This window comes from Paralichthys olivaceus, chromosome 9 (genome assembly GCF_024713975.1).
Source record: "Paralichthys olivaceus isolate ysfri-2021 chromosome 9, ASM2471397v2, whole genome shotgun sequence".
Lineage (NCBI taxonomy): Eukaryota > Metazoa > Chordata > Actinopteri > Pleuronectiformes > Paralichthyidae > Paralichthys > Paralichthys olivaceus.
In genome coordinates this window covers 18,695,236-18,721,605 of record NC_091101.1, presented here as the reverse complement: position 1 = coordinate 18,721,605, position 26,370 = coordinate 18,695,236, and the positions used below count along the sequence as shown (strand labels likewise).

At 41.5% G+C, this 26,370-nt stretch overlaps 1 protein-coding gene across 3 annotated transcripts; it reads right to left on the bottom strand.

The window, feature by feature from the left end:
• Positions 1 to 93: 93 nt before the first annotated feature.
• zdhhc9 (zinc finger DHHC-type palmitoyltransferase 9) lies at positions 94 to 26,366 on the bottom strand. Of its 3 annotated transcripts, none has more exons than XM_069531720.1 (10): positions 23,627 to 24,388; positions 23,277 to 23,488; positions 14,760 to 14,920; positions 10,836 to 10,994; positions 9,199 to 9,336; positions 8,744 to 8,792; positions 7,671 to 7,773; positions 4,310 to 4,413; positions 3,963 to 4,071; positions 94 to 3,298 (listed from the first exon to the last, which is right to left on the bottom strand). In XM_069531720.1, the coding sequence occupies exons 2-10, from the start codon at positions 23,438 to 23,440 to the stop codon at positions 3,122 to 3,124; spliced, it is 1,164 nt and encodes a 387-aa protein (XP_069387821.1). In that variant the 5' UTR covers positions 23,441 to 23,488; positions 23,627 to 24,388; the 3' UTR covers positions 94 to 3,121. The 3 variants fall into 3 exon arrangements, with proteins under 3 accessions (XP_069387821.1, XP_019936829.2, XP_069387819.1); XM_020081270.2 differs by having other exon boundaries at positions 94 to 3,319; positions 23,627 to 24,192; XM_069531718.1 differs by lacking the exon at positions 23,627 to 24,388 and adding an exon at positions 26,227 to 26,366 and having other exon boundaries at positions 2,611 to 3,319; positions 7,671 to 7,775; positions 8,746 to 8,792.
• Positions 26,367 to 26,370: the final 4 nt, after the last annotated feature.

Below are 26,370 nucleotides of genomic sequence, written 5' to 3'. Positions count from 1 at the left end.
CCTACTCACGTACACTATATATAAAAGTGGTGGATAATCAGAGAGCCGAGCCACACAGGGAATAAAACAATAAGACATCATTTGACAGACAAATAATAATAATACAATATTGTTTATTTACCAGACACATTGATCATGTAAAAAGAAGTGAAGTAAATTAAATGAAACACGTAGAATCACAGTGTTGATACTAAAAGTGAACATAAATAAGAGCTTCATCAATGGTATAGTTCTTTATCTGTTTACATGATGTGATGCAACACATCGACCAGAGCGCTCAGGTCTGATCCCGTCACTTCAACACAGGAGTCACGTGTACGCCAGCTCCGCTCGTCAGTCTGCAAACCTTCAGAGCTAAAAATAAAACAAGTTCAACTTTCCCTTTAAAATCTGCTTCTACACAAACCTCCCTTCTATTATCAGTCACATACATTCTTGTTCTCGGTGACAGCAGCACAAAGCCATCGGATACAAACTGTCTTCAAACACCTTCAACAGAAAATCTACCAAAGTGCTCTTTTCGATTTTTGGAGGAAACAATATTCAGTAATTACATTTCTTTACTTCACAGAAACAATACTGCCACACACGTTACAGCATCTTCCAGCGGTCACGTCCCTTTACCTCTGAAGAGAAAAAATAAATAAAGGAATAATCGAGAGCTGAAAGAGTGAGTTGATTATTAATAGAAAATGAATCAACAAATATTCTAATGAGCAATTATTTATCATTTTTTCAACAAAACATTTGACAAAATTTAGTTCCAGCTTCTCAAATGTGGGTATTTGCATATTTTCTCATAACAAAATGTCTTTCGGGGTTTGGACATTCACTATTATTTCACCATTACACGGATTAAACAATCATTTCATCAATTACTAATGAAAGAAATGTTACTTTCAGGCCTATAATCATTTCACAAGTATCTAATATCAGTCATGAGCTTTAAACGGCTCCATGAAAAATCATCGTACAGCTGCCTTCAACCCCTCTTCTTTAAATCTATCTGCCACGCTCGTACTTCTGGAGTTCATTCTTCAGGGGATTAAAGACTTGTGACTGTCGCTCTTATAATAAATCATCCTGGGCAGGTTTCAGAGTCCAACACGACGCTGTTGACACACTAGAATTTCTACACAGGTATATTTCACAAACACCAACTCTGTCTTGCATATAAACACAATCACTATAAGACAAACTCTCGCTATCTGCTAAAATCATTTAAATACTAAGATTTCCCTTTCTCTCAGTTTGCCGTGAGTGGATTTTCCTCCTCGAGCGAAACAAAAACGATTTCTCGATTCTCGCACCAAAGGCTGCGCTCCGTCTGAAAAACACAGATGTGTGAAAGGAAAGGGTGTGTGCACGTCTGCCACAGACAGCTGCCGTGGAAGGAGTTTACTGTCACAGCGCAGATGTGAGAAGACGAGTATGAAAAGGCAGAAGACGGCAGGAAGAGAGAGAGAGAGAGAGAGAGAGAGAGAGAGAAGATCGGCTCTGATGTGATTTGCAGGAGGAGGCGCTCGAGCTCGCAGGCACAATAATTAACACTTGGCCACAGTTCAGCTTCAAATAGGTACAAAAAAAACCAACCTGATGATGTCGGTCGTCTTCTCTCGACAGCTGAGACGTTTCCAGAACATTTTTCCTGCTAAATCTATAATTCAAGCGTTTTTATTTTTTCTGTAAAATCAGTGATTCTCAACCGTGAAGACTCACAAACAACATTATCTACTGGTCACATGTGGGATTTATCTTCCTCATTAGATTTTATCTTTCTAATACTTTCAGGAAGAAAACAAATTTGTTTTTTATCCTCGGAGAAATAATCTTATTGACTGTTTTGCTGAGAGTTGGACGATTGATACGACTCTGCATTTAAGTGCCCGCTCCTCTCACTGATTCACACGTTACATCTCGTTTAATTTGCGCAAATACTGAAACGTAAAAATGTCAGGAAGTCGAGATAGAGTCCCAATGAAACAACAAACAGTTTGTTGCTGATGTTTTACCATCATCAAATAAAGATGTTTCCCCCAATATATGAAACTATTCTGTTAATCTTCTCATGATCTTAGATTTATCTTTGGACCCCCTGGTTGAGAAGCACTCGACTGATCTGCGTACGTTTCTCATTCTGAATCAGGATGACTTTGTCTCTGTTGGTTGACCTACGTTGCATTTCATGGTGCAACTGTTGCGATAAGGCACTGTTACTACAAGTGTCTACGATCATCAGAGGTCGGACCTTTCACTCAGCGTCTCCTGGATACGAGACTGTCACTGCGCACACAGCAGCCGCATCGTTCAGAGCACCGGCGTCACGCTGCATCCTCAGTTATAGAAAAAGTGGAAGGAGAGGAGGTGGCCTGGATCAGATCCCGTTAAAAAAAGATAAGTAATAACAGTACTGATGCAGCAATATCGGACTAAAAGGTAGATTTAGATTTGCCTGGAAGGAGCCTTTAGGACTATCTCAGCTGAGGACTGGCTCGTCCTCCCCCTGCGTGGACGTCTCGTCCACTCACACACTTTCAGGTGTAGCCTGTCCTGCCTCCTCATGGTTTGCATAGGACATGTAATGTGCACACAACAAAAGCCGACAATATGTTTGGTGTTTACATGTCCAGAAGTATTTTCGTCTTCGCCAGACACTTGCAAGGAGTATAATTGAACTGGCCTTTCACAATAAATGTCATTATGCAACTTTAAATAAAGAAGAAAGGAGTCTGACAGAGGAACCCACAGGTGAACTAGGGGGGGAAGTCATTCGCTTTAAGAGTCTTCTGGTTTTTTTGCAGGTTTCCCAGAGGCGTCTCCCCCTGCGAGTCTTTTGCATGCAGTGTTCAGGAGTCAGAGGAAGCTGCTGACTCAACATTAAATCACCCCCCCCCCACCTCCTGCAGGAGTCAGTCAATCAGCTCTGTGGCTCCTGCTGAGGAGGAGGGGCGAGGAGGGGCCGCAGCAGAGACCCTTCTGGTTGGATGTGGGGCCGGAGCCGGAGAATAACTGAGTCACTCGACAGTCATCAGACATTGATCATTAATGTTCCTCTTCCTGTCCAGGCAGGTTGCTGTGGGAGGGGGAGTGGCCACAATCAGGGCCCGCCCCCCTCATACAGCTAATGGGTCTTGTCCTTGGACGTCTCTACGTCGGTCTCGGGAGAAGCCAGGGGCGGGGCCTTGGACGCCGGAGGGTGCTCCTCTTTGGGCGAGGGGCTCTTCTGTGCTGAGGCAGCGATGCTCGGCTTGGCGTCGTCAGGTGTGTGCTCGTTGGGGATGAGCGGAGCCGTGGTTTTCTGTAGGCAGAGGACAGCATGCTGAAAAGATGCAGACGCAGAATGAGCCAACGACCACGAACTGAACAGGTTCACAAAGAAAAACATGAATATAACAAGTTTATTATTCGTGACTGAACTGTTTACTTCTCAACAGATTCAAATGTATCTACCAATTAATCTACTAATAATCCCATGAGACCAAAATCAAACCCAATGATCAGACAGAGATTTGAGAAGCAGTGAAATAAAGTAGATATAAATCTGTGAGGCCCCAGAAATTACAGAGGGTTGAAAATACCTGTTAAAGGCCAAAGGAATAGAAACTACGTTATTATGACCCCTGAATAAAACCTGGATTCTTTCAAACCAATCAGTTACTAGAAAATAATTACTTCCACCAAGTACACACACACACACACACACACACACACACACACACACACACACACACACACACACACACACACATACACACACAGCCTCTGTAATTGATTTAGGCTTAAAGTTACATTTTATTTCTTCTCTGCATTCACTGATCTGCTTTGTAGCCACTTTAGAACAAATTGGGTGAACGGGGAGGAACTGTGTCTGTGTGTGTGTGTGTGTGTGTCTGTGTGTGTGTGTGTGTGTGTGTGTGTGTGTGTGTGTGTGTGTGTGTGTGTGTGTGTGTGAGAGTCTTCACCATGGTTTGTGGCTCCGGGCTGCTGCTGCTGCTGCTGCTGCTGTTCGGTGCAGCAGACGTCGCAGAAACAGGCGAATCCTCCTGCATCAGTCCTCTTCTGTCCAAGACGCTGGGAAGCGAGACAAAGCAATCAGTCACTAAGTGCATCCTGCTCGTTATTCACCCGAACGAGTCGGAGGACAGAAGCGACTAATCTATCACGGCATCTCAGGCACTGATACAGAACTCACCGATAGCAACGGACGAAAATGAATAAAAAGAGGAAGATTCTGATTTAAAACAGGCATTTCAGACTAAATCAATCAGGCTGGAGTGAGACTGTGTTCACTGTTTAGATGAAGGTTTACCTCGGGTAGGCCGGCCCACACAGCACCTCACAGCAGTTTTTAAAGATGTTCTTGTGGCTGTACGGGTTCTGGACTCTGTTCTTTCCAGACCACGACCCTTTAATCTGGAAAAAACAGATAAAATGCATAAAACACATCAACCCTTCTCAAGCCATCCACCGACTTCCCAAACACACTGACTACTTTCTGCTCTCGCTCAGTTCTCCTTCAAAAAGATTTTCCATGGGCTTATACCTTATTCAAAAGCAGAGCTCCATTTTTAGATGTTATTCCCACAGGCTTGGCTTTGACCCACTAAAAGGATCCAGTCAGGGATTTAATGATTCCTGGTTTAATGGGGAGTCTATGTGCTGATGAGAGTCTGTGATGTTTCCTCTCAGTCATATTCCAGCAGCAAACCAAACATTAGATGGTTCTTTTCTCCTTTGCTTCATTTTAATGGTGGAAAAATTCTTCTGCATTATTCCCTGAAAAATCATCTTTTTATGACGTCCTATCTTTTTGCCCCTTGGTTTGTTTATTTGTTTGTTTTGTGAGTTTTATTCAAAAACTACTGAATGGATTTCTACTAAACTCTGCAGCAGGATGAGACATGAACCAAGAAAGAACCCATTTCATTTTGGGGGTTGTTAACATTGTGTTTAATCGACATTTCTCAGAGAATAATTCCCGGATCTTGATGGAAAAAAACTGGCACGTTTAGGGGACTGATAAAATCTGGATCAAGCAGATTTAGTGGTTTCATAGGGATGTGGATTTATTTCAGCCACTGTAACAAAGCAGTTGTGGGACCAATAAAGAATGATCTTATCTCATCTTATATTTTTAATCATCACAAAAACAATGTAGAAGAGAAATTAAATTGATACTGGTGCAAATGTAACAGATATAATGACGCAGACACATTTTTATTTTCACAGCATGTGTTTGTACTCACTGACCTTCCTGCAAGTCAGAGAAAAAAAAAGCTGTATTTCTGGTGCTGCAGATGTAGGTCAGTGCTGCATTCCTACGTGTGTGTGTGTGTGTGTGTGTGTGTGTGTGTGTGTGTGTGTGTGTGTGTGTGTGTGTTTGGAGACACAGCTGACAGACCATGTGTCGTCCTGTGGGAGACCAGAGAAGCTACTACACTCAAGGTGCCTTCTCTTGTTCGCCCTTATTCCACCGTTTCTATTCACTTCACTCTCTCCCCCTCCTCCTCACCCACTACCCCCCCCCCCCCTCGGCTCTGCCACAGCAGCCTCTCTGGCAGTGGGCCCGGCCCCTGCAGGTATCGATGCATCTATTATTAGGGCCAATCACAGATATTGAAACGGCTGGGCTGACAGCCATTGTTTCAACTCCCGGAGTAACGTTACAGTGTAGACGCACACTGCAGATCTGCATTTCTGTTCGGGTGAAATTAAAAAAAAAAAAAAAAAAAAATGAGGCCAACCATCCCACAGGAAAGAAGAAGAGGAATAATAAATTAATCATTACAACAAAGCATGAGTGCACTCTCTCGCTTTCAGCCATCTAGAATCTCCCAGCATCTCCACCACAGCTTCTCAGCAGAGCCTCTGCAGTCAGATCTGGGCCAAACAAAGCCTCCGATAAAGTACACACACTGTTAATGCTGCTTCACACACACTCACCTGCATCACCACAACTCATCTGCCTTACATCAGCCCTGTGTGTGTGTGTGATGACTAAATAATGACTCAACGGCAACACACCCAAGCAATCAGAACTTCATTTGGCATCAGAAAGCAGAGATTCAGAAATTCAGCTGCTCTTCTTTGTTCTTATTTCAGCTCAGTTCCATCACTGATTTTTATTAATAGCAGCAGTTTGTGCATATTTTTAGAGGATTAGTCTGCAGTGTCCTGCTGGTGAGACAAGCCTAGATCGTTCAAATCATTTACCAGCTCATTGGTTATAAGGCGCACACTCTATTCGCCACATTTCCCTTGTAGAGAGATTTTTGGGCTGAACTGGATAAAAAGGGTGAATTATTGGACAAACCCTGCATGTGCTTCATTCTTCTTGATGTAAATCTGATTAAAAATTTAAATGTGTTAAGATCTCTTTTGTTTTTGTAATTTCAGTTAAGATCTTGTTTTTTCACACTTTTTTTATTTGCTTTACTTGGTTGTTTTTATTGCTTTCCAACATAATAACCTGGTTTAACAAGCTGTAGCTCTAACAGCCCTCCAGTCCTTCAGTGCAGAGCGAGTCGGTGCCGTTGTCAAGGAAACAGCTCTGCACTCTAAGGAACTGTAGTGTTTACACCGCAGCCATGTATGTTTAACTTTCCAGCCACGTGAACCCAGGCTGACGGATCACAATATTTACAGACATTTAAAACGACACTTTATCTTCACTATGTGCTGAACTTTGTCAAACACGTGGATCGAAAACAGATTTTAAAACCGCTTAAACTCATGTCTAGCACTTTATTGTAATTCTTACATACATGAGGGCTGGAAACGTATCTGCACTCAGGAGGATCTGTTTGATTTTTACGTCTCTGTGACTGATAAATTAACTCTGGGTCTGGTTTGACTATGTACATCAATATATGTACATCTAGTGTTAACCGCTAAGACTAAAATATTTCCCACTCGAGTTGAGAAAATGTGGGCAGGTGATAAATTAAAAAGTTGGATTTCAGTTCTCTCCTATTTATACTTTGCCACTTTATTTGTCTTGAGCAAACAGCAGAGCTATCAGGAGAACATTCAACAAAGTGAAAATTCAACCGAGTAGTGTTTCAGTGTCCAGATGTTGAAAAAGATGTAAATGCTTTGTCTCTATAAATAGCTGTTAACTACCTGGTAACATAAATAAACTGGTGAACTGCACAAGATGATGTTTTTAGCTTCAGGTGCACAATCACCACCATGTTACTGTGGCTCCAAACCTCTGATCACTACGGCTCTAAATGTTAGTATTTCTGCTTCATGTCTGCAGGGTGGGAGGAAGAGGAGACGTGTCGTCCATCTTTACACACAGTCTATTGTGGGCTACATAAAAATTAGTTTGATGCATGTGTCTAAAGGTGACTCAATTTTAAATTCAGAGCAGGTTTAATCACATCTGGATGTTGTGGTGTAAACGTAGCCGAGGTACAGTTCACTTGTGGCGAGAGCTGAACATGGACCAACTTCAGCAAAGAGTATAAAGTATAATAACTAATGCTCACACTGGTTATTTGATACTATGACAAATGCAGACAATAAAAGTCCAGTTAAACAGCATTAAATCTAAATCTATCTATCTATTAAATCTAAAAGTGCAGCTCTGTGCTTCACATGCTGATGTAAACAAAGTCATTCACGTGTAGTCCAGTTTAAACCAACATGCAGTAAGATGCACTTACGTCCTCGTTGGTGGTCTGGTTGAGGGAGATCAGGTAGGTGTGGAAGCCGGTCAGTCCCACCACTGACCACAGGGTGAAGAAACACACCAGCACCTCCAGCACAGTGGACACCAGTTAAGAAGAGTAACAGATGTTTAGTGCCAGACACTGGGTCACTGGTTAAACAGTGGACAGTAGGCGACGGCAAAATGGAAGAGGAGTTATGCAACAAAACTAATGAGGGGAAGTCTGAGACAAGAGGTTTCTCCTCTTTTAACTGCAAAAAAGAAACGATGAGCTGGAATTTACTTGAATTAAATCAATTTATCATTAAGTAAAACTTCCCCTATTTACTGTTATCTGTAAAATGTTCTATTCTTGCTAATTAAGCTAAAAAACCTTCATTAGTCGATTAAAAAATGCTCCTCCTGTTTTTTAATGTCTCAAGCTAATATCTTAAATTGACAATCTTGTAAAACAGCGTTTATAGCACTCTGGCTTCAGGCTTGATATAATACTAGAAAACTGAGGCTGGAGATACACACCCAGGGCAAAAAGAAAAACAATCCACTTCCTGAGTGGTTGATATTCTAAGTGGAGAACAACAAAGAAACTGCATAATGCTTCCATCGCAGTGCAGAGGATATTAGTCTGAGTATAAGAAGTAGCTTATGTTAAATAAACATTTTAGCAGTCGTTTATTTTGCTCGGCTGTTTGTCATAATTCTTTATATTGTATATATTCTCTGGAAGCTCTGAATACATGAGTTGAAACATGTTTGCTGACAAAGGCCATGGAAGTTTATTTTTTGTAATAGATTGTAATTTTACTCGTAAATAGATTTTCTTTGTAAATGTTATTCATTGATATTCTCAACAGTCTCCTCTTTCCCTCTGTCATTGAGTCTTTACATTTCCTGCATTGCATTACATGCCTGCAGTAACGTTAACTTCAGCTTCCATGTTGCCACTGCCGAGCAGCGGCGTTCTCGCGACTTAACTACTTGAACATCAAGCATACTCGACTTTTTTCATCGTAACTACGAGCTTATGAGCTGCGTCTGAAGCAGTCTTCAAAGAGTTTGAAAGGATATGTTCCAGGTGTTTGTTTCAAAGTGTTCAGAAAGCCATTATCCACCGAGCCTGTGAACAGACAGAGAGGAAAGTTTCTGTTTCATTGTATTCTCCTGAAAATGAACAGATCTCACACATTACACAGTCTGAAGGTAACGGAGCTAATTATCCCGATGAGAAACACGTGTCAGTGTCATGTTGCCGCCTGCGTTGGGTAGAACAAGGAAGCAGGAGGATGAGAATGGAAGAAGAATCGTGTCGAGCTGTCAGTTGCTGTTGTGCGTCGTGTCATGTTTTTGGAAAAGCCTGGTCTGAATCAGATCATGGTTTCAGAACATGTGCCTGCATTTGCATAAACACTGGAAGCTGCTGATGAGCGTGTTTCACAGCTCGCTCTCCCTGTTTTGCCACATTCTTGCAGCTTCACATGCTTCATTCTCTACACGTTTCTTCTGATTGGACGATCGATACTTACGCATGACCACGTGGACAATGTCGAAGGTGAAGATGTAAATGGTGAGCAGAGAGAGCGACAGGGTGAACATGTAGAAGTATCGGTAGTTCCTCTTGCCCACACAGTTGCCCACCCATGGACAGTGGTGATCGAAACGGTCTGTGAGAAAGAGAAAAAAGATCTCAGTAGAAATATGTGAAATGTGGACCTTAATAGAAAACAGACTATTTTTGAAATCAAACAAAATGTTAAAAATACACCAGGATCAGTTGCAGTCATTTAATCGCTTTGTGCATCAGCTTCTGAAAACCTGACGTCTAAATATAGTGATCACTTCCTCTTTGCCTCCCCTGTTCCATCAAACAGAGCAGAGCCAGAAGAAAGTAAGGGGCGAGGACAGAGGTAAACAGAGGTGAACGTCTTGTATTTTACTTTTCTCTGCAGCATACACCCTGCTGCACTTCTTGGATGGAGTTTCACAACAACAGTTAATCAGAGGCACAAAGCGGTTTGTAGAAAGGTCAGATAAATAGATCATTTTTGGATTTGCATTCGAATGTGCATGTCGTGTTCCTCTTGTTAGCGGCAGTGAGATGGTGATGGTGATCTGCTGGTGCACCAGTTTGGCCCTGACTGAAATATCTTAACCACTATTGGATGGACTGAAATTTGGTGCAGATGTTCATGGTTCCAAGAGGATGAAGACTTGTGATTTCCAGCATCAGCAGCAGGTGGACATTTGAAGGACAACCGTGTAATTTCCGTAAACACATTCAAATCAAACTGATTTGCCGCTTTCGCAGATTGAATCCCTTATCTGAGACACGTGCAGGGCTTCAAACATGTTACTGTTTTGTATGAATAATCTTCATAGTTATTGTTGGACTACAAAGTCGACAAAACAAGATCAATTCACTGTTCAAACACTCACAGGCTACTCTGAAATCCTGGTAAGTCATTATACATCTACCACAAAAGGCTGTGGGTATAAGCAAATGTAATTGTTATATAAAATAAGCTTTTTTGTGCTCTGCATTTGGACTTTCACCACTGTTAAGGTGAGGGGGAAAAGATATGACTGCAGTAAAACGGAATGAGGCGTGCTGTGTGTGTGTGTGTGTGTGTGTGTGTGTGTGTAGCAGGTGCACACAGATGAACCAGTGTTCACAATGACGGAGCACTTATTCCATCTCTTAGCCTCCACTGTCTACTCTCATATCGCCTGTGAGTCTATGCTGCGTTCAAACACATTCCTAAGTCATCAGCAGCCAAATGACTGCGCTACTCTGCAGGACTGACAGAGACAACAGCCAAACACACACACAGACACACATCACACAGCAACACACAAACAAACACACTGCCTTCAAAATTCAAAGCCCGTTCTAAAAAAGTACATCCTGTGAAGTTTTGTGTGTTTGTCTCAGTTTTCTAAAACTTCTGTGCAGTGTTTGCTTCGTCGGACATTTATTTTTAAATCTTCTCTTTTTTTCAAATAATTTCATCACCGTGACAAATGAATCCAGGCAGAAAATGAAGGTCAATACTTCAGTAATAATCATGTCAGGGAGCTAATTTAACATTTCTCATCTTTTACTTCGGAAAAACTCACATAAACCAATTCCAATGAAAACAAGAGGTAAGAAGTGATTTCTCACCGACACAGTTGTCACAGATGCTGCAGTGAGACGCTCGAGGTGGCCGGAAGATCTTGCAGGTGTAACAATACTTGAGTTTGACGATCTGGTTGTTGATCTGAACGTTGCGGATCCGCGGTGGAGGCCGCTGACCCGCAGGGACGTTCCCATTGGCAGCCTCTGTGGAAACAAAACAGCACAACAATCATGAAAAGGCATTCATTATTAACACACACACACACACACACACACACACACACACACACACACACACACACACACACACACACACACACACACACACACACACACACACACACACACACACACACACACACACACACACAGTATTTCTCAAACAGACAAGGACGAGAAAAAAACTGAGATATAAATCTTGACAGATGAACCTTGAGAAAGTCGGTGGATGACAACATTGGCTTGGTTCAGTATTGATGCTGGTGGATTTATGTGTAATGACCGCTGAGCTGTTCATCTTATATATTAGCAACACTACGGTGCGCAGTGTCCAGTTCTATATGAGCATCAGCTCACCTTCCAAACACTGGACTGATTGTATTTCACAGTCGTATCTTTGACGTGAGGCAGCCTCTCTTCTGCACAGCATTCAGCAGCCAAATGAAATTCTCTTTTTCTTAGCGAGTCCGATTTTTCTTATTATATTGCACTGCAGGAGCCATTAGAGAGGCAGGTTAATGACCAGAGGGTTCTGGCAGGAATCTATCATGGGAAAAGCTGTAAGGGAGAAATCTACATGCTGCACATCACCCAATGTGAACGTGGAGGAGAGAGAGAGACAGCAGCAAACCCACTCTGTTAGACACACTATGATAAAGAAAATGTGGAAATTAACTTATCTGAGCTGGAGAGTGTTTAGAAATGAGTGGAGGAAAAATCTGTATTAGCTAAATTGCATACTTATCCTTATCATATTACTCTCAATGACCATTCTCTGTTATGAAAAGCATATTAATAAATCATGGAAACACATCCACAAACTTCAATCCTAACGATCCGTAATAAATCTACAGACATGAAGATTTAGAAATGTATTTTATCTGACAGCACAAAATGGTCACGTGATAAACATCTAAAGAATCTGGGATTCGAGGCTTTCAGGATAAAGCAAAGGAAAATAAATGAATGAGTCATCACTCACGGGGAATGATGCCACTCCCTCGGGTAGCAGAGCATCGTCTGTGAGGGGCATTCAATATTCCAAGAGGAAGCCTCTGCTCGTATTAGCGCTCCCCCTCGGGACCAGTCGCTAACAGGCAGAGGGGACAGAGCGCCGAGGCTGTGGCGGCTTCATCAACATGCCGGCCTCGGCTTCAGAATGAAAGCCAACGCCCATACCTGCCTCCTCTGTCGTCGCACCCACACTCAAAACAATAGCTATCCAAACACTGGTTCATTGCTTTAAGTGCAGGATGGGAGTCGTTAAATCAAGTGCTTTGTTTAAGCTGCTGCACTGAATACTCTTCCCTTTCAGTATTACATAACGGACATCTTACTATTTGGGGGGTTGTGTAAAGTAGAACGAAAGCTAAAAGTGAAGGTGATTAATCAGTGAAAGGTTTGGGAAACCGCATGCTACTAAAGATTTATTCTTTGTTTCTGTTTGCAGGCAAATCCTAAAAACTCCTGAGGTTAAGAAACTTGGAGAAGTTGGATTTAAAGGAAGAATTAGATGAAAAGTTTGATAGCAACACGATGAATGCCTCAGTGTTACTAGTTTTTAGTTTGTGTACTATATGTTGTGTTCTGCAGTTAGACTATACTGTAGCTCCTGCCTGTAAATGAGGAAGCATTTAAGTCTATAAACGCTGTACTTTCTGTAGATATATTGATTGGGCTTTTAAATTTCAACTTATTTCCTCCACGTAAATAATTAAAAGAATTAACTCTGTGTCCTCAATGAACACAAAGGAAATGGTATGTATGTTTGTGTATATGTGAATAAGAGCAGATTTTAATAGTTTAACTTTATCATCTGAAAATCGATCGATAAGCTGATCAATGGAAATTGAGCAGTTGTTTAAATCATTTGTTGGGTTAAAACTGAAAATATTCTCTCATAGTCTGTTGTTTCAAAGGTTTGAATTTTAGGATTTTATTGTTTTATTCACATGAATGTGAAAGGTCAAATCCATTTTTGTGTTATGTGCATTTGTGCATCCTGAACACTGCCGAGCCTGAAACTTATCAATAAAAACTTTGTGTTTTTTGTGTACCTGTGTTTTCCAACATATTCTACTGTATACTTGTGTTTTATACTGTTGGTTGTCACTGTGAACTCTGAGAACTTTTAAACACTCAAAATAAAATAATCACTGAAACCAAAACCGGTCTTAATAACAAAAAGAATCATTAGTTCCAGCTGTATTCACATGAATCATTCCCTCTCATAAACTACAGGCAGGTGCTGCACATTCTCCACCAGAGTCATCACAGCCAAAGACGGTTAAAGCAGCGAGCAGAATGAGTCACAGTCATGATGAGAGCAGCGCTGGCTGCCGGCACACACGCTCTCAGAGGACCGAGCGCCTCAGCATCGCTCTTACAGTGCACCTCTGTCATGTGCAGAGACCAGTCTCCACCCAGGGCTCCTGTGTGTGGTGAGAGAGCGATGGCTGAAGGACGCCATGAATCTTTGACAGAGACAAAGAGTGAACACTGAACAGCCACGAGAGGGAGGGAGGGAGGGAGGATGAGGATGCAGAGTGGGCTTGCAGGAATATTACTAAATGACTTAGCATCCAGACATAAAGAGTCTGGAAAGAAAAGGGAGCAGACAAAAATAAATGCAATTCTGATGAAGACAATGAGGCTTTGTTGTCATTAGTACACAGTGTATTGTTTGTTTTGTATAATGAGACACGGACTCCTCGTAATGAACGAGTGTTAGACCGAGCGCTCCATCCACCGACGAGCAAGTCCAACCTTGAGCAGCATAAAGCATAACGAACATGAATAAACCAACAGGACTGAGGCCGTGTGCTCACTGCTTCACCTGCCGACACTAAACTATTTATACTTCCAAATACTGTCCCTTCCACAACTTCCACAGAATTCACTTAACACATCCCTCGTGTGGTTTTATACAAGACAAAGAGATGTGCACAACCGAGCTGATGACGACGTATCAGGTCACGAGCTGTAACAACCGTTTGTTCTGCTGTTGACTTAAGATTTGAATGGATGTAGATAAGAGACGTGTCTGTTGGCATTATGAGCACTGACTGTGAATTATAACTATACACACTTCAAGGACAGAAGCTAGACTGACACATTAGACAACTCGCTTCTTCAAACCTGCAGAAATCTGCACAAAGTCCGAGCATCATCAGTAAACTCGGACTCTACTGATGTATTTTTTTTCTCTTTTCTGCCATTATCAACAATAAATTGACTTTTTGGTGGATCAGAACTCGTTGCTGACAACAATTCTTCAGTTTTTCAAATTCGAGTCAAAATCTCCAAGAACCTTAATCACATGGGTGTGTTTATTAATTTTGTTCATATCCATCAACCAAAGTATTCTGTTTTGATTGTTAATAAACTATGAGTTGGAAATTTTAATCAATCGTTGTATTTCTGTTCTAATTGAGCACTGAACCAGAATCATGACTCTAAATGATGAGTTGGTATGAAATTAAAAATGTTGGTATCATGTCAACACTAATATCTCATACCTGCTCATGGCAGCGTGGAGAAATGAAGGAAAAGTAGTTCAGGGGAACTGTAGAGGTCATAAAAACCTGATTTATTAATTAGCTACTACTTTGACAAACGACATTTAGACCAAACTTATAACAGTTTTAGTTTCATATGAATTTTCTGTATTTGTGTGATTTTATGAGTTTGAATTACGAATTTATTATTATTGAGAATAAATATAAATGTTTCTTAAGTTTTGTAACTCACCAATTTCCATCTCGATGAATGTGGCTTCCTCTGGGAGGGCCCGTGGCAGAACCCCGGGGTCACTGAAGCTGGTCCTCAACAACATGGCCATGACGAAGAGGAAGAGCACGACAGCGAAGACTGGGATGGTGGGAGACAGATGCAGAGCCAGGTATGGACATCTGTGGGAGGAAAGAGAAAAGTATTGTAGATGAAGAGAGATCCAGTCACAACTGTTTGGCTTACAGTCTAAAACATGAATGCAAATGAATATTGTGCCCTAGCATCTTGCTTATCTTATGTTTTATTAGAATCAAGATGGTTAGTCGATTACTCCATTGGCTGATTTATGTGTCGGTGAACATTAAGCAGTGACTTAACTCATCGACACATCTTTTATACAATTCTTATGACAGAAAATGATGAGGCAATTTCTTCTTTTATATTGGGGACGTTTTTGGGAAATTTCTAAACAAAGTTATCAATAAGTGATCTTGATCAGTCAGAGTGCAGGTCTATAAAAGAAGGTCAATAAAAGCAATTGCGGAGATGCAGGTGAGGCAGTCATTAGCTATGGCTGAAAAGTGGCGGCGTCACCTGATCAATTAACTTGTCGTCACAAGAAAAAAGCTGGAGTGGAGCTCCTGTGGGAACAATAACCGTCAAAAGGCCAGTAATTATGGGACACACACCCGGGTCTGATCAACCTGTGGTGGGCCTGCCTCAGGAGAGGGGGTGCTGTGAGTAAAAGGCAGAAAAACCCAAGGACACTGAGGAAATCAACTGAAGTTGTGTCCCAAAGAACATCCTCTTGTTGCCCTTCATTAGAATATCCACAGTCAGAGTGCTGAACCAGAGGGATTGTAACACCCAGTTGTAATAACCATCAAAATGAATGATCCTTGGCTGCAGCCCTTCACTCTTTGATTTAAAGACTTGAAGAAATATTTATATAAATGTGACGACAACCTCAAATGGGAGAGCTCTCTGACAGAGAGCACAGAGGACATGACACAACAACACTACACATATTCTGAACTGGTGTTCTGAGCACAAGGTCATGAACTGCCCTTTCTCTGGACCAGGCAAGAGTCATGGCCATGAATAAACAACACCACGCCACACTCCCCCCACCTTCTGGAAGAGTGGGGCAACATTAGCATAACCACGTTTGCCAGGTCTTTGAGATTAGAGCCAGCAGGGCTCCTCCAAACAGGCCTGCTGCTCAACGCGATAACAGATGTGAGCTGCGTCACAACAGAGCGCAGCAGCAGAAAATGCTCCCTCATGCAGATATTAATAGTTTAACTGCGCTGCCTCATGTCCCTCCCATGTGGCCAGGATCATATATTCATAATGCAAAACTACTGTTGCACTACAGTGTTGCAGGTTGTTAGGCCATATCCTGTAAATGCCCAACTTCTGTACCACGACATAAATATAGCTGCACACAGATCTGACACACTCTGAAGTATGAGGAAGAAGAAACTTAGAGCTCTGATAATCCACAGATGCACATCATCTTTTTGTTCAAGTGAGTTATATGTATTCAGGAAATCAACTTGTTTTTTTATTTGTACATCAAACATCTTTGGGTTTTAGACAAAAAGTCATCTTGACATTACAAAATGTCAAAAATACTTGCAGGCCGAAGTTGAAATAAAAAATATGTTTTTTAATTTAAAAAATTTGTTTATTTTCAAGGGATATAATATCACATGTTGCCAGCCATTCATATTTGTCACATACCAACCAATGGAACACATGTGTGTATCTAACAGTATGCTATAAAAGTAGGCTTGATGAAAACTGCTTAATCATAAATACATAATATTTTTTACAACCACGTGGTTGTAGCTGGTTTAGTTGGGATTTGTTCATTAGAATCAATACAAGTTGGTGTTTAATCAATTGATCAGTCAACAGAATAGAGTTTGGCAAGTTTGGTGAAGTGTCAGTCAGCAAAAGATGGCAGCGAACAGATTCACACTACAATATACAGATGAGCCAGGTACATCCACATACCTGAGCACTGACACCACACACACACACACACACAGACACACACACAGACACACACACACAGACACACACACAGACACACACACACACACACACACACACACACACACACACACACACACACACACACACACAGACACACCTGCAGGACTGGTCTGAGCAGTTTCCCTGCAGAGCCTTTTTTCATACTAATGGAAACACAGGGCAGAGATTAAATCAATAAAACTTTCCACTGGAGCAGGCCTGTGAAGTAGGTTTGCAGGAGGCAAAGGATTCGGACCGAGGGGAGGCAGTCTGTCGATGAAGTGTAATTCCTGTAATGATGACTGGTAGGTTCTCGAGGCACACTATCATCGCTTCCGCACAAGCCTGCACGTCCTTCCTGGATGTGACCATTTCCTGTGCTGTTGAGGAGCCGGGTGGTGCTGGCACGGTGACGATGTGTTTTCATCAGTCAGCACAGAGGCAGCAGAAAGAAACGGGACTTAATCTGGCCGCGGGTCCATGAGGAGCAAATGTTTTCATCATCAACAAGGTGATCGATCAGACCGCCACACGACAAACACAGGCCCCCAACACTTCCTTTAATCTCCCTGTCTGTTGGTAGCACAATATAAACTACTTCCTGTGGTGGGAAGTAACAAGTACATTCAAATACAATCCTGAGGTTCTTGTACTTATACTTAACAACATTTAAATCTCTATGAGAGGATCAATACCGCTTTCATGTTTATACAGAAAATAAGAGCCTGAAGTGAGTTAGCCTAGCTCAGCATAAAGACTGGAAACAGCTAATGAAGAACACAAAATATAAACAACAATCTGCTTTAGCTTCATATTTACAGTAAAAATACGAGAGTCCTTTCAATCCTCACATCGAGATCAATGGAAGCGACAAACAGTTTCTTAAAAATATAAGATTTTAAACGTAGATATACTAGACAACTCATTTTCCAACATTGTACTGCTGAGTACTACATCTTATCTTATGAAGTCTACGGGCTACACGCAGCAAGGCCAGCTGAAAGTGTGCTGTGCTGCACGAGTGAGCACGACCCTGAATCAGTGAACAGTGATAACACATTTACAGACCGAAGCGTCTCACGTCACACACACAGATGAGATGCAACCTGGGACCAACAACCACACGCTCAAATCAAATATCTCTTATTTGATATTCAGTACTTAAAAATAATAAATGCAGGGAGTCTAAATCACATTAACTGTAACCTTGTTTAGACCCTGTATAAACACTTCACAACAAACCCATTCATCCGTTTATCATCTACACCTCTTATCCTTCAAAGCTCTGGCACCGCAGCCGATCTCAGCTGACATTGGGCAAGAGGCGGGGCACACCCTGAACAGGTCGCCTGCCCATCACAGGGCTGACATACAGACAAACAACCAGTCACACCTGCAGGAAGTTTTACATTCTCCAATGAACCTGAGGCTGCATGACTGACTGCGGGAGGAAGTAGGACACACACTGAGAACATGCGAGCAACCCTGCCCTGAGTTCATGGGAGATTGTTTATTGTTGTATAATTGGGATGTGATAGCTTAAAAAAACTGCAAGGATCTCAAACACACAAAACAAGTACACAATAGTACACAATCTATCACTTACTCCCTGTTAAAAGAGATGAGTTCACAATGCAGTGTGTGTGTGTGTGTGTGTGTGTGTGTGTGTGTGTGTGTGTGTGTGTGTGTGTGTGTGTGTGTGTGTGTGTGTGTGTGTGTGTGTGTGTGTGTGTGCAGTAGATGCATTAGGGTGTGTCTACCCCACTTTGATCCAAAGGATTTCCCATCTTAACTCAGAATGAGACGAGAAGCTTCTAGAGTAGAAGCAATAGAGTAAAAATCATTTTAATTCTTTGTAATAAAACCAGGATTAATATGTCAGCGTGTCGTTCCTTAGGTGACTCATGACATTTTACTTTTGTAAACGTTTCAAGCCCTTCCTTTATTAATACTTAAGGTTTGTAAGCTGTTGCAGACCTGCATGAATCATACTACACATGAATTATGTACGTTTGCATGTGCAGGCAGATCCACAGTGGGCCTCAGTAACAGCCCTGTCATACAAACATCTGGAGACTGCGATCACGCCTGTTTCTGGGGCACTGCTGAAGAAAAGAAAAGCCCTCCGACTCTGTCTGCCCTCTCTCCTTTTCCACACACTGATAGAACATATAGATACTCCATGACTGAAATTTGTGAATATTCAGATAAGAGGGGGATTTCAAAAGGTGTCACCACAAACCCTCAAATTTCACCACATTACTTTCCAGGCTTTTTAAAGATCGTAAGGATTTTTTTCTCTTTCCAGGAAACAAATGTTTAAGTGTATGACTTGAAGGCAATGGTAAAACAGGAAGCCGAGACCTTAACAATGGACAGCAGATAACTTTGAGGAAACACGTCATTCAAACCTTTTAATAAACTAATGTGTGGGTGAGTTTAAAAAAGGTTAAACTGAAATTCAGTGGGTACAATCTGTTGTCTGAGTTAAATCAGTCGTCCTTGTTATGCAACATTTAAATACCATATGAGTGAGATGAAACATTAGAGCCGGGGTCGTGACCATTTCCCTCAGATTAAAGCTCGGATTACAGATGTTGCATCATAGAATATTCACTAAGTGAAATGAAGGCTAACAGTGAATGTGATGATTTAATTTCAGCAGCATGAAAAACAATACTTGCACTTCAACATCATGATTGAAGGGGAATCTATCTACGTACACATCTTCAAGCACAGCATCTTCCTCAAACCACACAGATAACGACAATGTGAGGAAACAGATAAAATCCCCTCCCCGTGTGAGAGGGAGGGGAACAATCTGCACTCTCCTCCTGCCACGGAAGCAACCGGAGAACAAAGCCTGCAGATCACTGTTACTGTAAATGGAGCATGTACTCTGAATAGGGCATAAATCATGTTATTGCTCATTTAGCCTGGGCAGGGAGCTGCTTTCTGATTGGCTAGCATGGAGACAGGGTGGGGTTAGAGATGCTGCGGGAGGCTCAGGGGTCGATTACAAGTTTCCTCTGAATACAAATGCTCTGAGACCACTTCTCATTCACTTGTACTGGGAAATGGTCGACAGTGGACCTGTATGTACAAACACATGAGAAAGGATCAGTCTCTTAACATGGACATATGCCTCTCTAGCTTCAGGCCAGCGTCCTGGGTGGACACGCAGATGACACACTGTCCCTTTGTTCCAGTTTCTTGTTCCCTCATCCAGGCTCTATAGGTGGCTAACCACATGCACATATGCATGCATGCACACACACACACACTGAACCAAATGTGCAAAAGGAAAGCAACCCAGCGAACATCCAACTGTGAGGACGCTTCATGACAAAGATACAAACATGTCAGGCAGTTAACTTCCAAAACCTTTTACAAATCACCTCTCATAACAGAGAATATCAATTCCAACAGGGAGAGGACATGTCGTCCTGAAATTAATTCTTCCCGTAAAGGAATAAATAAGCCGGGCCTACGTCTTCTGTGAATAATTTGTTTAGTTGTTTCTAATGAGTCTCTTCATTTGTGTATTCAACCGCTCGTTTCCGCAGTTTCGTACAAATTAAAGCACAGAGTGGTTTCCCTGCACGCGGTGCTGATGGCTGGTGATAAAAGTGAGACGTCTGCTCAGAGGATATGAGACAGTCTGAACAAGGACATGGCCCTGTCTGTCCTCCCATCAACGCCACAGTGCAGCACTCAACACAATGAAAAACAAATAGAATCAGCAAACCCTCTGAAAAACACAGAAACTAAACCCTTCACAGACTGAATGATGAACTACAGCAAAACTCAGAAGAATTTGCCGCCACAAAAAGCTTTGTTTCATTTAATTCGATTTTAATGATGCCGAAATTTAATCTGTGACTATTTGGATAACAATAATTATTTCATCCAACTTGAGAAGAAGATCAGTGAAACTACGTTATCTTAGTTTGGTGCGAACATTTCGCAAATTAGCAGCAAACAAAGTTTTACATGGATTTATTATTAAAGTGATCATTTTGAGTGAAAGACAAAAGGTCAAGAGATCACCAAGGTTATTATAATCAATACTGACTGGGGCTTGTGTGTGTGTATCACATTTCATGTTAATCCATCCAATAGGAAAAAAATGTATAAAAACAGAAATGTAAACCTGCTGGTGTTGTCAGAAGAGAAGTCAGGAAATAGAGGAGGAATGTTTGTACTGAATTTCAGAGCAATCTAATATTTTTTCAGGGTTAGGCTTATTTCTGGATCCAAATAGTTGTCAGAAAAACATCAATACAGATTTCATGATTTCTGTCAAACACAAAGACCTCGAACATTTCTTTGTCACATAGGATGGTAAACTTAATTTATTTGGATTCAAGCTGGGACATAACAAGCAACTTAAATAAATCACCTTGGTCTTTCACCATTTTGCACCTCTGACACCAGCTGAGGATATTCTACGATGCTATAATACCAAAGTCTGGACTTAATGTTTTAATGCTTCAATTAAATGTATTGCAATTGTGCAATTTGTGAATGCATTAAACCTCAGAGCCTTTGTTTCAGAAGGATATTACTCCTGCCATAGATTTAAATCATATCTATCAACAGGCCGTGTAATGCTGCATTTGAAAATTACCTCCATGTTGTCGGGGCCTCTCCATGTTAATATCCAACCTCTCCCCATGAGAGATAATTATGTTTCACTGTAATATGAACATAGCATGCTAACAACCCTCCAGCCATTAGTCGCTGCAATGCCTCCTCTGGGCTCTGGATGTTCAGCGTGAGCAGTATCATCTCTCTCTTTCTCACTGCACTCTGAGCCAGACAACAGCTCCTTCTGTCCGGACTCAGAGGGAAGCAGGAGGCCATTAAAGTGCAGAGCAGATCGAGATGGGAAGGGCCTGGCATGAGTGAAAGCAGCTACTTCTCCTCTACGCTCCAAATCCATTTGGCCTGGTCGCTACATACACGCCCACAGAGAGAGAGCGGTTACTGTGCTGCACGATTTGTGCTACATCATCATGTCTATAATCTGTCTCTTAAAAAACTGGAGAGAAAGCAGAGAAGGGAATTTTAAAAAGGACAAAGACAGAAAGTGGGCGTAGTCTGAATGAAAAGCAGCGCTGCTCCATGATGATTATTCACGGTCATGTTCTTCATTTTTAAAAACAATCCTCTGCACAGCCTTAGCTGACAGGATTTGGGTTCACGAGCAGCATCCGAGCCAGGCGGCTACGTTTGCAGGGCTAATGAGTGCCAAGGTCGTGTGAGTAGTGGATCGAGACAGAACTGCTGAGACAACAAAAATGGCAGCTTTCCTTTCTTAAACCCTGAAGCTGGACAGTCAGGGTTATCAAATATTAAACACCTCAGTATGTGGTCAATCATAAATCTTTTCTCTGTCAGACACTGGATTTTGAACATTGGCGCATGAATGCAAAGTGTTTTCTGGAAGTTAAACAGAAATAGCTTCATTTCAAAGAAGATGATATACAACAGAACCAGGTGAGATGAGTCTAAAGAAATAATAATAAATGATGACAGGCTATTTTGATTATCAATAACTAATTTCTGTAATTTTTTGGCTTTCAAATGTTATTATGTATAATTTTTTCTGTCATATATAATAATATACACAATAGATTTGGATTGTTGGTGACATAAAACAAGATGTTTCCATTTGTTTCATTGACGAGACGATCAATCAACAAATCTGTGTTTTCCTGATGAGTCAATTGATCATTGGGTTTATAAATTGTTATAAATTGGTGAAAAATGCACAAATAACATGATGCCAGAACCTCAGGTGATATCTTCAAATGTTTTGGTTGGTAAATTAGCAAATGTCAAAAAAGATTTAGTCGAGGAAAATTATAATTAGTCTAAGCAAATTAAACAATAATCACATTTGAGAAGCTGGAACCACAGGAATTTTACATACTCTCTCAAATGGCGGCATTTACACCATGTTGTAGCCTCAATCTGTTATCCTTCTCTGGAGCCGTGTTCCAGTGTGGATCACAGCGGACATTTAGGCTAAAAGCACGGTGTGAATGTCGGGGCTAACGGACACTTGGATGACACCACAGGAGCAGTATGGAGGCATTTTAAGTTATTTTTCCGTTGTTTTTTTTCTGTTCTAAGAAGTGGTCACCATTCACCTCAATTGGATTTGGATGCAACACAGTTGAATCTCCAAAAGTGTTTGTGGACTCAAACACTTCACCCACCCCTCCATCAGGATAGTGGTGAGTAGATGTTGTCCATTAATATTTAAACTATCAACATAGCATCAAATGAATCCTGTATATCAAACTAATCTATTGATGGACGAATTGAGGCTCTGAACTTGTTTTTGCAGGACAGGGACACTCACTGAGACACAGGAATAGACATATTATGGTGCTGGGAGGAGGCACATGGTCCTGAGGTGACATGGATTCAGATACAGTAGACATGAGGCTCATCAGGACTCAGAGAGGGAACAGGACTTACTCGAAGGCGAAGAAGAGGGAGCAGGTCCCGATGATGAGGAACAGGGTCAGGTAGAAGACTCCTTTCTGCCGGGCCATCATCACCCGCCCGTCGCAGCAGAAAGTGTTTTTCCCCGGGAGCTTCTCCCATTTTCGCACCTTTCGCGTGATCATCACCGCCGACATGGTGTCCTCTCCTCGGATCGGATCTCTGGGTGAACGTCAGCTGTTAAACTGTGGAAACAACAACACGATCAGACAACGAGGGGACAACAGGGATGAGGAGGATGGTGTGTGTGTGTGTGTGTGTGTGTGTGTGTGTGTGTGTGTGTGTGTGTGTGTGTGTGTTCTTAGAGAACCCAGAGGACTTACTGAGTGCTGTGACAGATTTCTGCACAGGACCAACAAGCATTGTTCAAGTGTCGCAGTCACATCATCAGTGTTTTCTAATCCATATTATTTCCAGTTTCCGGCATTTACCGCAGCATGTCATCCCCAGTGTGGAGCTCCCACGCTGCTCACACAATCTGTGTCCTCCCTCACCGTCCGCACGGGTTCAACAGGATTATTAGCAACGTATTATTATTGATTATTCATTAGGAGAAATTCACCCAAACGTTTGAGGCAGAAGAAGAAGAAGGAGAAGAAGGAGCCTGTGAATCCAGAGGATCGGACCTTGACCGGTTGACATTCATATCATATCTGAATGAATCATAAACGACGCTTCGCTCCAGCTCGTTCTCGTTCCTCAGGGATCAGACTATGACCTGGACGCTGTAAAATAAACAGGAATAATCAGGAATAACCGCGATCCGAGTGAAAGAGAGACGTGAATGTGTCTGATGAGCAGGTTTTTCCTCCTCTCTCTCTCTCTCTCTCTCTCTCTCTCTCTCTCTCCCGCAGGATCCAGCTCCTCAGTCAGTGGCAGCAGGAAACACGCCTAGATTGAAATGTCCAATCTTAAAGGGGCAGCACAGGTGAAAGACAGAGGAACAAAGGAGCCACAGAAATGTTCCGTTCACATCACATTCTTATCTGAAAGATGCTGGAGATACTGGAGCTGCTGTGTCACCCGAGGAAGAGGAGGATTGTTGAGGACTTGAATCCCTCTGCTGTTCCTCCATGTGTCACCTCCAGAGGTGAACACCGCAGAAACCTCTGGAAACGATGATTTTCATTTATACTTTTCTATCATTTGTATTTGAGCTCAATTTGTCTTTCAGCTTTGTTGATTTTTGCACAACTGTACAATTTTAGTTTATGTATTTTGTATTTGTAAAAATATATGTTTCCATTTTCCAGTTTACATATTTGTCTGTTATTGTGTTTTAGATCTTTACATTCTTCTATTTATATCTTCAAGTTTACATATTGTTCTGTTTATACTGTATATATTTATATGAGTTGCTTTTCTTTACAACTGTCCTGTAACCTGCTGGGATCAATAAACTATCTATCTATCTTTCTTGTGGGTATCCGTGTTTGTTTTGTGTATTATGCATGTTTTTGAAAGTAAATACATACAAGCGAACAGTTGCACCTGAATATTCAGCTATTGTTTTTTAAATAATGAAGCTATCGTAGTGGCCAGGCAAGTTAATACATACTCTATTTCTAAATTGAAATAATTGTTTAACAGAAGATTATATTTATTGATCTCTCTTGACAATAACTGGTCAAACTCCATCGTTTAGAAACACTGCAGTCACCAAAGAATCAGTATCTATCTCTGCCTCAACCTTTTGGATTTGTGTAACTGTTGTGATGGTAAAGTCTGCAGGAGCTTTTGATTTAAAGTCTGTGTGGTTATGTAAACATGGACAGGAATAATAACTGCACTTACATTGGCCTTACAAGGTGTATAAAGGCCCCTCTGTCTTTTTGAGTACTGGCATGAAGTGTTACTGTGATAGTTGAGTATTGGCTCAGCTCAGATGTGTAGCCATTAAAGCCTCCTTGTTGCTACACAGATGAGTGGAGATGGCACTTTATGAGATGCATTCGGTCGGGCTGGACACTTAACGACCCAGAGAATGAACCAAACATCCTTCAGTCTCAGTCTGTCCTTGAGTTATTAATCTGAGGTAGAAAAGCTGCTGTGGTACCTCATCAGTCAGGAGCCTGCTGTTTCATACCCGGTCCAGAGGAGGACATTATTAATACATGACCTCTCAGATGCTGCTTTGATGAACCTGCCGACGCAGCTTCAAATGAACTCATGGCTGCAGACAACTTAAAGTCAGGATTCAAATTCTGGTGCCACTTTTCATCACAAAGGAGAAAACAGGGAGAAGGAGCTTTGATCTCAGGGTGAGAGGAATAACTTCAGGATGTGACCGATCTAATGTGTATGACAGCAGACAGATGGATACATTTATCCACAGTGGTTTTACACATGAAATACATACAAATACCATCATACCATACTAACACAAAAGCACATTACTGTATCACTCAGCAGTCCACCATCGAATAAATGCTGCAACAAGAAAGAGACGAAAATCTTTTGTTCTTAATCTGAAACTGCTCTTGGGCAAAAAAATAAAATAAAATCCTATCCTTAAACTGAAGGAGCTACTGATGATTTACCCTCATGATGTCAATCAGGGGTATTTGTGATTTAAGTCTTTTAACACAAAGTCTGTTTTAAAAACAGAGGGTATAAAGTTTTAAAGCACTTAGACGATTGGGGATTAAACGTCAGGATACTTTTTCTGTCTTTTCTTTTTAATCAATCTCTCTGTTAAATCAAATCTCTAGAATAAAACCTGTCAACAGAGTTGATGCAACTTTTTCTCCATTTGATGTTAATTTAAAAACACTTCTTCAGCCTCGTTTGAGTTTGTGTGAAATCTGTTACCACAGCAGCTCCCATTGAAAATATATTTTTTCATTTTTAAAGCTCTGACATGACGCTTCTGACTTAATTTAACATTTTCTTGATCCAGTAGATTTTATTCACTGAGACTCACCTCGATGACTTTTGTCTCCATCTGTTGACATCAGCTGGAACCTGGTCCAAACCAAACCGATCCTCATTCATGTTTCCCGAGAGATTTACCCAGAAACTGTCGATCAGCAATTGACATAAATCACAGATTCAGTGTTAGTTGTTA